Source organism: Macaca mulatta, chromosome Y (genome assembly GCF_049350105.2).
Source record: "Macaca mulatta isolate MMU2019108-1 chromosome Y, T2T-MMU8v2.0, whole genome shotgun sequence".
NCBI classification, from domain to species: Eukaryota; Metazoa; Chordata; class Mammalia; order Primates; family Cercopithecidae; genus Macaca; species Macaca mulatta.
Genome location: NC_133427.1, coordinates 7,860,961 through 7,872,445, shown reverse-complemented (window position 1 = coordinate 7,872,445; position 11,485 = coordinate 7,860,961). Strand labels below are relative to the sequence as shown.

The following is an 11,485-nucleotide window of genomic DNA, read 5'->3' as shown; positions in this document are numbered from 1 at the left end:
AGCCTGGAAGGAGGACAGAGGTCGATGGTTCTGTAGAAAAGGAAGATTAGAAAGACTCAGCGATGCTTGGGGTTGGGACTGAGGGGACAGGTGGGAGGGAAAGAAGGAAGATTTGGGACAAGTTGCATTGCAGACAGAGACTAGAGAGAGACCCATGTGTTAAAGAATGCCTGGACGTCAGGCACGTCAGACTGTTTGCCCATTTTACGACAAGAATTATTTAGATCTTGTACCATGAAAAAATTGAAAGTGCCGTTTTTTGGCTATTTGAAACACTGTCGAGTTTGTACTGGGGTCAAGCAGCATTGTAGAAGAAAATAAGGCATTTAGGTTTTAGGTCAGGTGTGAGTTAAAGAGGTTTTAAGTTCTTGAGAACACAGGCTAAGGGAGAAGAGGGAGGAATGGAGGATGGAAGGTTGCCCATAGTGAAGGAGGCAAGCCCAGAGAAAAGAGAGGGTAGTGACACGGAGAGAAGGGGTCAGTGGGTTCTTGCCCCTCAGAAAAGCAGAGAAGCAGTAGAGACATGGAGAGAAGGGGTCGGGTGTTCTTGCACCCCAGAAAAGTGGAGAAAGGGTAGAGACACGGAGAGAAGGGGTCAGGGTGGTTCTTGCTCCCCAGAAAAGAGAAAGGGTAGAGACACGGAGAGAAAGCAGTGGGGTGTTGGATGTGTATGTGCAGGACACAGGGGATAGGATGGCTTAGCTTTGGCTCAGAGGCCTGATACGTGCAGCATAGGAGGAAGCAAGACACATAACTAATGGATATTAGGCTTAATACTTGGGTGATGAAATAATGTGTACAACCAACCTTATGACACAGGCTAACTTATAAAATAAACCATCATATCCTGTACATGTACCTCTGAACTTAAAAGTTAAAAATATATATATTACAATAAATGAAGTTAGAAAGGCGGCAGAACACAAGATAAACATACAAAAATCAATCATATTTTTGTACATCACTAACAAACACTTTACAGGGGAAATATTTAAAAAATTTGATTCATAGTAGCAGAAATAGAATAAAATAAGATGAAGTAAATTAATTTCAAATATATAAATAATATATACATACTAAATACTAACATATATAATATACTAAAAACGATAAAACTTTGTTGCAGGAAACCAAAGACCTAAATAAATTGAAATACATGCTTTGACCATGTATACGAAACTAGATGGAAATATTTCCTAAATTTGTCATGGATTCAACATTTCTGTCTCAATCCCAGCTTGCTAGTCTGTAGAAACCCCAGCTTGTTTCTCTGTAGAAATAGGCAAGCTAATAAAAATACAAGAAACAAATAATAGCCAACCAGTCTCAAAAAAAAAAAAAAAAAAAAAAACAAGAACAAAGTTGGATTACTCACTTCCCCCAATTCAAACCTTCTACAAACTACAGCAATAAAAACAACATGGCATTAGAATTTATACATACACAAAAATACAGAATGGAATTGAAAGTCCAAGAATGAACCCATACATTTATGGCCAATGGAAAGTTATCAGAAGTGCCAAGAATAATTAATGAAGCAATAATAATGTTTCCAACAAATTCTGGGACAACTAGATGGCAACAGGCAAAAATATTGAGTTGGATCATTACTTCACAGTGTTTACATAAGTTAACCCCAAATGTATCAAAAAAGTTAATGTAAAAGCTAATACTATAAAGGTCCCAGAATAGAGTATAAGACTACATCTTTGTGATTTTGGGTTAGACAAAAATCCCCTCAGAGGCAACACTGAAAGTACAAGTGACAATACAAAAAAGTAAACTGGATAAACATCAAACTAAAAACCTTTCTGTTTAAAGTTTACTACTAGGAAACAGAGAAGCCAGCTGACAGAATTAATTATTTTCAAATCAAACATCTGATAAGAGAATCAGATAAGAATAATTACAACTAAACAAAAAAAGGCAAACCAATGTGAAAAGAGCCAAAAATCTTGAATAGACATTTCTCCAAAGAAGGTATATAAAGCACATGAACAAGCCAACAAGCTTACAAAAACATGCTCAACACTATTGTGTCATTAGTAATTCAGGAAGTACAACTCAAAACTCAATGAGATTTGACATTGTGATGGTCAAATCAGTAAGTCATGTAATTACAGTATTGGTTAGGATATGGAGAAATTAGAACGGTCTTCCACTTTTGATAGAAATTAAATGATACAGATGCTTCGGAGAAAAAAGTTTAAACCCGAAGTTCCCATATAACCCAATTCTACTAGTAGGTGTGTATACACACAAGAAATGAAACTAAGCATGCACATAAAAACCGGTACACAAATGTTAATACCAACATTATTTATAACAGCTAAATGTAGAAATTGAAATATCTACTTACTGATGAATAAAATATACGTTTTATAGTGAATTATTTTGAATTGTGAAAAAAATTGATCTAATCATTTGAAATAATACAGGATAAATTATAATTCTAATTTTATTAAATAGAAAAAAGTATGTAGATAAAACTGGTAAAATTAGAGCAGAAAATTAAGTAACGTAACTTTCGAAACAGGAATATATATGTAATGCAGCATAATAAAGTAACGAAGCCGATAATCTACATGAAATGGATAAATTGTTTAAAAAAAAAAAAAAAGGAAATGCCAAGAATTGTACAATACGAAACAATTACCAAACTGTCAAACTTTAAGGCATTTCCGGCAGTGCCCTTCAAAATGAGATCTACCAGATAATTTTTAAAATTTACCTTTTGCATATTTTTCAAAAATACATAGAGAACAAGATACTACAATAGTGAATTGATTCTTAAAAAAATAGAATGGCAATGTAGGGTGATTTTTGCTCAACAGGGGTGTAAAATATTGTAAATAAAATTAGAAGCAACGAAGTATAACGTTTTGAAATAAAACCTCGCAATAAATTGTAACTTCCCTAAAAACAGTATAGATAATTCCACATCAAAAAACAGATCGTTAGCAGTGTGCTTCTTTTAATTTATGGTACGTGTGGTTAGCGATGTTGAAGGTTTACTGTCATCTGTCCAGGTCTTTGTGATCATTTTAAAATTTAGGGAGATCCTAGGTAATTTTTAAGGGATGTTTATCATGGGCGGTAAAGGTTTTATTTAAAAACATTTAGCACTTCTTTTCCCCGTCCTAAAGTCCAAGCTCGAGTTGGTAAAAAAAAAATCCAACGACAAATGTGCCCACTTGAAGTGCACTGTTAATGCAAGTTTACAAGAACATAAATACATCGTACCGGTGTCGTGCCTCCTAAACGTCTTACGATAGGAAAGTTCTCCAACAGAGAACCTAGTGAGTCTTCATAAAATGTTAGTAAATCCTTTCACATTAACGGAGATCGCCGGCGGTTTGTATCGGCAGAGAAAAAAGATGCGTTTCTACCAACATTTCCGCAAAGGAGCAATTTTCTCTGAGAAATCCTTGGTTGAACTTCACCAGACCCTTTTACGGTCCTTCCCGGTAATACGCAGGCGTAACTTGCGCAGTGGTCCCATTTTAAAAAAAGATCCGGTTATACTATTTTTATCTTGCTCTTTTGTTACGTCGGAGTAATGTTTAATATCAGTCCAGCTACTGGTCTGTGGCTGTTTTCTTCTGGTAAAATCGCTCTTGGGTCCTCAGCTTTTATCTAAGGTGCAGAAGGTATCACAGGTTTGGAAATAGCGCCGGAAAAATCGATCCGCGGAGTGAGACGGTTCGTACCACACAGCAAGGCTCGGAGGTCAAGATGGTGGTTGTAAAACTAGGGGTCGTGGCGATTGGTAAGCGGCTACGGGATTAAAGTAACCGTGAAATTCTCAAGAAAATGAAATTTCCCTAGGGCTTTTAGGAGGAGGAACCAGTTCGTCATTAAAGACAATGTGATTCTTATTTTACAGTTTAGCATTAAGGCCCGACATGGAACCGGGGTGTGACGAGTTCCTGCCGCCGCCTGAGTGCCCGGTTTTTGAGCCTAGCTGGGCTGAATTCCAAGACCCGCTAGGCTACATTGCGAAAATAAGGCCTATAGCTGAAAAGGCTGGTATCTGCAAAATCCGCCCACCCGCGGTAAGTCTTTGAAACAAAACTAGGAGTAGGCAGCTTCGGTTTGAACGTTGGGGCAGTTTACCTTTTGGCGAGGCTTTATTTACGTTTATGACCAGAAACCCTTAGCACCAAATTTCTCATTTAACTTTTCTGACCAGAACAAGTTGGCATCAGAAAATTGGTACCAGATCGCCACATTCCACGGGGTTCTAAAGATCTGACTGCTGTAGGGACAAAAATGTACGATTCATGTATTTTTACGTTGTGCTGTTACTGAATATAGCTTAGGCACACACAAGCTTTTTTTATACTTAACCGCAAAAAAAAAAAAAAAAAAATTAGCTTAATCAGAAGTGTTTGATCTATGACAGGAGCAAATTATATAAACTTGTGGTGTTAACCACTTGGACTGGTGTTTTCATTCTTTGATGTGACCTTGGATGTATGTAACAAATACAGCAAAGAATGGGAGTGATGTGGTATCCTTTGCCATCAATTAAATTTATGTTTGTAAACGTAGACCATCTTGGTTTGCTATACTGAAAACTACTAAATGAACCTTGTAGAAGTTTGACCGAATTAAGAACATACACTGAAATGAGCCTGTGCTGTCGTCGTAAACAATTAACAAAATATTCAGAAAAGTCAAAAAGTTTTCTTAGAGCGTACAGCTTTTTTCTCATAGATTGAGCCAGGTTGCAACGTTATTTGTATTTAGATGTTTGCACTTATCAGCATTCGCAATGAAACTTTTTCATACTGCTCTGAGTGGGAGGAGATAATGGCTTAGGTTTGAAAAGACGAAACAATTTTTTATCTGCGCTACATTTATCTTCATTTTAGTAAGGAATCAAACCCAAATAGCATAGTGTTTGTTCAGATGTGCGTCATTCTTGGAAGTCGCTTTCTAGGCTTGAGATTATAGAGGTTTTTTTTTTTTTTTTTTTTTGTCTGTTGCGAAGGACAGATATCAAGGAGAGTTGTGGATTTGCAGTTTTTCCTTTTTTTTTTTTCCAGTTAATCTTAACGATGAAGAAGGAATCATTTGAGTCTTTTGTGTACAAAAAATGGTTACCAGAAGACTTTTAAAAAGTGGGAACAAATGATTGTGGTTTTCACTATCTTCATCCTTAACTGTGCCATAGTTATGAGGTTCTTACACTTTCTTCTAGGACTGGCAGCCTCCCTTTGCAGTAGAAGTTGACAATTTCAGATTTACTCCTCGCATCCAAAGGCTAAATGAACTGGAGGTAAGATTGGGAGGCACACTTTTCTTAAAGGAGTCTGATCTCTAATCTTGCCATTGTAGTTTCATAACGATATATAACTTAGGTTTTGAAATCTAATGTGTTAAATTTGAATATTGATCCAGAATATTGATCTTGGAGAAAGTTTTCTATAAAGTACGTAATTTGTGTCCACTAAAATGCTGGAACACAAAGAAGGCTTTAAATTTCTGAGGATGAATGATGCATTCTTTTGTTGTACAATAGTTTCAGGTTAGAACTATCAAAATGGCAGTACTTTTCCCATTTTGTCTTCTCATATTCACATACTTAATGACTGAATTTTTTTTTTTTTGATGCTAAATTTCACCTTCTCCCAGGCTGCAGTGCAGTGGCACGATCTCGACTCACTGCAACCTCCACCTTCTGGGCTCAGCCTCCCAAGTGCCTGGGATTACAGGTGCACACCAGCACGCCTGGCTAATTTTTGTATTTTTGGTAGAGATGGAGTTTCACCGTTTTGGCCATCCTGGTTTCCAACTCCTGACATTAGGTGATCTGCCTGCCTTGGCCTCCCAAAGTGTTGGGATTACGGGCATGAGCCACTGCATCCAGTGTGACTAAACTTTTTTTAGTTCTTTAACAGAAGCAGAGTTCAGAGAAGAAATAGGATCTTTTAAATATCCAGCAACAGGCTGATAGTATTACATATGTTCTGCTTTAATAAAATGTCAGAGGCAGAGCTTGCTTTTTAAAGCAGTCAACTCAGTCTTCATAGTTTAGTATTCAATATAGAAAGTATATGAATGATTTGTCATTTACTATTAGAATTTTGACTATGATCAGTAGCTAGAAGCTGCATGTGAGTTAGGGTAAGAAAGCAATAATTCAGAAACTGGTTTCATGTCCAAATTTTTTACATGAACTAGAAAAATATTTTAGTTCTTTCAATTATATATCAGTACATTCTAAGTTTACATTAAGACTAATGGTGATACTGAGTCTAAATACTCTTGGAGCCTACATATTTTTGGTCAAGCCACCTTTAAGTCCAAGAATAATTCCTTAAATTTAGATATGATTTCGATTCTAAGACAAATTCATAGCTCCTTGTAGGTTAAAGAATCAGCGAACTTTGTGTGGACACCATTGGTGAGATAAGACAGGGAAGCTGGGGCTCCGGCACATTAATAGCGAAGTGTAGATAGCATAGAATAATACTTGTTCATTTACTTCATACTCAGTGAAGTCCTATTAAGGAGTATGCCAATCTTACAAGGCCTTCTCTTTCCCAGGCCCAGACTAGAGTGAAATTGAACTATTTGGATCAGATTGCAAAATTCTGGGAAATTCAAGGCTCCTCATTAAAGATTCCCAATGTGGAGCGGAGGATCTTGGACCTTTACAGCCTTAGTAAGGTAAGAGTAGTCTACTTTCTAAAGGAGAAACAAATAAAAAGCCTTACATCAAAGATCTTCTGTGGTAGAAACACTAGGCAGGAAAGGAAACAACACAGAGCCTGGCAGCATTTCTTGACATAATCTTTGAGTCTTAGAATGATTGGTGTTGGGGGAAGGGCACAGCCACCTATAGTCAAGTTTCATTGCCGTGTTTAGCCCTTTCCAGCCTGTTTACAGTTCACCCATATTGTTTCTTATACTTTCAGATTGTGATGGAGGAAGGTGGGTATGAAGCCATTTGCAAGGATCGTCGGTGGGCTCGAGTTGCCCAGCGTCTCCACTATCCACCAGGCAGAAACATTGGTTCCCTGCTACGATCACATTATGAACGCATTATTTACCCCTATGAAATGTTTCGGTCTGGAGCCAACCATGTGGTGAGGGCCCTTAAATTAGTTCGTGGCCTGATGTCATTTTGTTTTCTTTTGTTATTTTCTCTTTGGATTGGACTTTTCTCCTGAGTAGTCAGGGTCTATAGATTATAAAACTCTGGAGTGAAGATGTTCCAAGAATTGACCCTGGAACATATTTTGCAGCCTCTTTATGTGGCATAGTTTTATTCCTGCCATACATCAGTAAGAACTAGAGTGACCTTTCTAATGGGTTCCCAAGATCTTTTTATGGAGAAGATCATAAACTAGAAGTTAGAGGTAACCATTTCCTACCTTTAAGTATCTCACATGAAAAAGATAATCTTTTTTTTTTTTTGAAACGGAGTCTTGCTCTGTTGCCCACGCACAATCTCGGCTCACTGCAAGCTCCTCCCGGGTTCACGCCATTCTCCTTCCTCAACTTCCCCAGTAGCTGGAACTACAGGTGCCCACCACCACGCCTGGCTAATTTTTTTGTATTTTTAGTAAAGACAGGGTTTCACTGTGTTAGCCAGGATGGTCTTGAGCTCCTGACCTCATGATCTGCCTGCCTTGGCCTCCAAAAGTGCTGGGATTACAGGCATGAGCCACCATGCCTGGCTGAAAAAGATAATCTTAATGAGGTTCCTAAGCTTTCATGAGGCTGGGTAACTTAAAGACAGTTTAGGTTAAAAGCTTGGTATGACTTGGATTTAACTCAGGGTGGGGGAACTGATTTAGCAGGGTGTTTTTATGTAATAAGTTTTTAATTTTTTTTTTTTTTTTTGAGGCAGTGTCTCAGTCTCCAGGCGGGAGTGCAATCTCGGCTCATTGCAGCCTCCGCCTCCTAGGTTCAAGTGATTCTCCTGCCTCAGCCTCCCAAGTAGCTGGGAGTACAGGCGAGTGACCATGCCCAGCTGATTTTTGTTTTTTTTGTAGAGATGGTGTTTGTCCATGTTAGCCAGGATGGTCTCGATCCTTTGACCTCGTGATTCACCTGCCTCAGCCTCCCAAAATGTTGGGATTACAGGCGTGTGCCACCACGACTGGCCAGTTTTTAGGTTTTATTATCCATAAAACTTTAAAATATTTTATAAAAACTGTGTATTTATGTTTATAAACACGTTTCACTTAGTGTACATAATTCTGCTAAAGATTCAGTATTTTTGTTTTGCTTTGTTTTTTGAGACTGTGTCTCACTTTGTCACCCAGGCTCTACTAATTTTTGTGTTTTACTGAGATAGGAATTCACCATTTGGCCAGAATGGCCTTGGTCTCTTGACCCCATGATCCACCTGCCTCGACCTCCCAAAGTTCTGGGATTACAGGTTTGAGCCACCACGCCCAGCCAGATTGAGTATTTTTGTTACTCATTTTTCATCCGGGAGATTGAAGCACAAAGAGAGAAGTTCAGTATGTTTGCTGAAAGTGTTAAAACCCAGATTGATATCAAGACAGTGCAAAGACGATGTTCTTTCATGTTCTGTGCTGCTCATTCCTAAGCAAAGGCATGGGAATTTTTAGGGTATGTGTTCTATCCAAAGAACAAGAGTGGACCTGTGTAATTTAGAAAGAACTACAGCTTTATTTGCTGGAGTTGTAATTGAAGGCATCACTAATTACTGTCAATTTCTGATTCTACATTTTTTTCTCTCTAGCAGTGTAACACACACCCGTTTGACAATGAGGTAAAAGATAAGGAATACAAGCCCCACAGCATCCCCCTTAGACAGTCTGTGCAACCTTCAAAGTTCAGCAGCTATAGTCGACGGGCAAAAAGACTACAGACTGATGTGAGTGACTGTTATTCCTCTTATTCTTTCTATAGCTGAGAAGTTTCATCTAGACCTTGATGTTGGGGAAAATTCATTACTAAAAGCATTGTTTTGTATGTGCCTGGTTCAAGATTAATTGAAATGAATTATGGGTTATTTTGTTTAAAAATACGATTTATAATGTATTATTTTTGTAGTTTTGCTTTTATATGCTTTGAAAAAAAATGTATTGCTATTGTTTTAAGCGATGGGGTCTTGCTATGTTGCCAAGCTGGTCTTGAACTTCCAGGCTTAAATGATTCTGCCTTCACAGCCTTTGGAGTAACTGGGGTTATAGAGGTTAGCCACTATGCCAGCTTATAAGGTATTGTTAATTTTTTTGAACCTTGGAATGATTTTTGTAAAGCATACTATACAAGTTAGTTATTGTTAACCGTTTGTTTTATTCTGTGGTCTTCCATGTGGTGGTTAGTAGCTGTGACCACAGAGACTCAGGAAAGCAAAGTTTATTATCATCACAGGCCTTAGTGAGGTAGTCACTATATGCTACACCGTGGTAGAGGGGAAAACCCATCTTGGACATGCAGAAGTAGCAGGAACAAGGAAAGAACCTAGGCCATAGCCTATATTGAGTTTACCAAGGGAAAGGCAAGACAGAGCAGGATAAGCAGTATAGAATTGGCTAGTTTGAATACTTTTGGCAGTCTCTAGGCTACAGCAGTATTCCCTAGTTGCCTGACCCTAGAATTAAGGCGGAGGAACTTTGCCTTCTTAATTGTATGGGCTGAATTGATGAAGATTAGCTTTGGATTTGTCAGTGAACATATTAAAGACACATTAAGGCATACTCCTGGGTGAGCCGTTTGGTATTTGCAGTAGCAGCTAACCCTGGGAGGGCAGTCTCTCCTAGCCAGAAATATTTAAGATGTTAAAACATTATAATATTCAGAAAATGAAAAATATAAACTATATTTTTAATAACTTCTAAGTAAGTCTGTTTTTACTGCTTCATATACAAGATTTTCATAACATTTGGATATTTTTATTTCTGAAGTACCTTAAAATAAATTAAGACAATGTTGTGTACCCCTGGGTGCTTTCTGGATAATTCTAACAATATTTAAATTTTGAGATACTGTAATATTAGATACTAGACTGAAGTGAGAAATTTTATCTAGTTAAGATTATTGAAATGCAGATGGATTCTGTATTAGTACTTTAGTTCTTTATAGTAAGAACTATGTCTGGAAAAAAACTGAATAAGAAAAATGAACATGTAATAACTAGGAAACCGGTAAAATTTGTTTCAAGTTGTAAGTACCAGCAAAGGGTCTAAAAATTTTTCCAAATAAAATGGATCCTTAGACACTTTTTTGGCAGAGGGAGTTCATTGTCCACTTTGCAGGAAAGGTTTTAAAAATTGTTGGGCCAGGCACAGCGGCGCATGCCTATAATCGCAGAATTTTGGGAGGCTGGGGTGGGTGGATTACCTGAGGTCTGTAGTTCGAGACCAGCCTGGCCAATGTGGTGAAACCCCATCTCTACTAAAAATAGGAAAATTAGGTGGGTGTGGTGGCAGGCAATTGTAATCCTAGCTTCTTGGGAGACTGAGACATGAGAATCACTTGAGCCTGGAAGACAGAGGTTGGAGTGAGCCAAAATCATGCCACTGCACTCCAGCCTGGGTGACTGAGCAAGACTCTCTCAAAAACAAAAACAAAACAAACAAAAAATTGAAAACTGTATGGTTTACAAAAATTGGTAGTATTTCCAAAATATAAAGAAAAAAAGTTACAAATTCTGCATAAAGCAAGGAAGGAGACATGAGAACTAACACATCTTTTCCATTTAATGTGTGTTTGTAATTCAAGAACCGGTAGTAGACTGTCCGAAATGTACAGTAGTGTGGTATTACTTTATTCTAAAACAAGCAGATATTAATTCTTTTAAAAAGTATTTACTGGCTAGAAATAATTTATGTAACATTAATGTAAAATATATAATGTATATTAGCTCTTTTAAAGAGTGTTTGATGATTAGAAATTATGTAACATTAATGTAAAATATATAATGTACATAATATAATATTTTGTGTGTAAACTTACATATTGCGTCTATAAGTTGTATAAGCACAAAACTGATGGACTCTTTATTTTTTATCATAGCTTATTTTCAAGTTTCCTTTTCTAGCAGCCCTGATGAATAATAAATCCAAAGTGTTTCACCTTACTTACAAATTGAAAATATACGAAGTAACCACATATCCCTTTCACATAACTGGTTAGGAAAAGGTCAAAATGTGTCAAGGATATGAGGAACTAGGCATTATGTGCACTGTTTGTAGTAGTGAAGGATTGTATTAAAATTAAAATTTGAAGTTACTAAAATTTTAAATGTTTATGTCCTCCTGCTTAACTTCTGTTAATTATCTTTTGAGAAGAATAATGCAGCAAGTACATGAGTACTAATGATTTGTGCCTGAGTCTTAATTTATAGACGTGATTCAGTAACGATGAGATGGAGAGGTCAATGCTAAAAATTTAACACTGCTGACTGTTTCTTTCCAAATGAGATGTATGGCATACCACACAGAGCCACAGTAGTCAGTCAGGAGGTGAAAGGTAAGGTGAAAGGCACAGA

At 37.3% G+C, this 11,485-nt stretch overlaps 1 protein-coding gene across 4 annotated transcripts in view; it reads left to right on the top strand.

The window, feature by feature from the left end:
- Positions 1–3,486: 3,486 nt before the first annotated feature.
- Positions 3,487–11,485, top strand: part of KDM5D (lysine demethylase 5D) — a 39,505-nt gene continuing 31,506 nt past the window's right edge. For 2 of the 4 annotated variants that reach the window (XR_001442153.3, XM_015128587.3), the window contains exons 1-6: positions 3,487–3,769; positions 3,887–4,055; positions 5,207–5,284; positions 6,556–6,678; positions 6,927–7,097; positions 8,729–8,863. Coding sequence is in view for 2 of the 4 variants with exons in the window: in XM_015128587.3 (XP_014984073.2) it covers positions 3,906–4,055; positions 5,207–5,284; positions 6,556–6,678; positions 6,927–7,097; positions 8,729–8,863 (657 nt within the window). In the remaining 2 variants the exon portion in view is untranslated. 4 annotated transcript variants of the gene reach the window in all.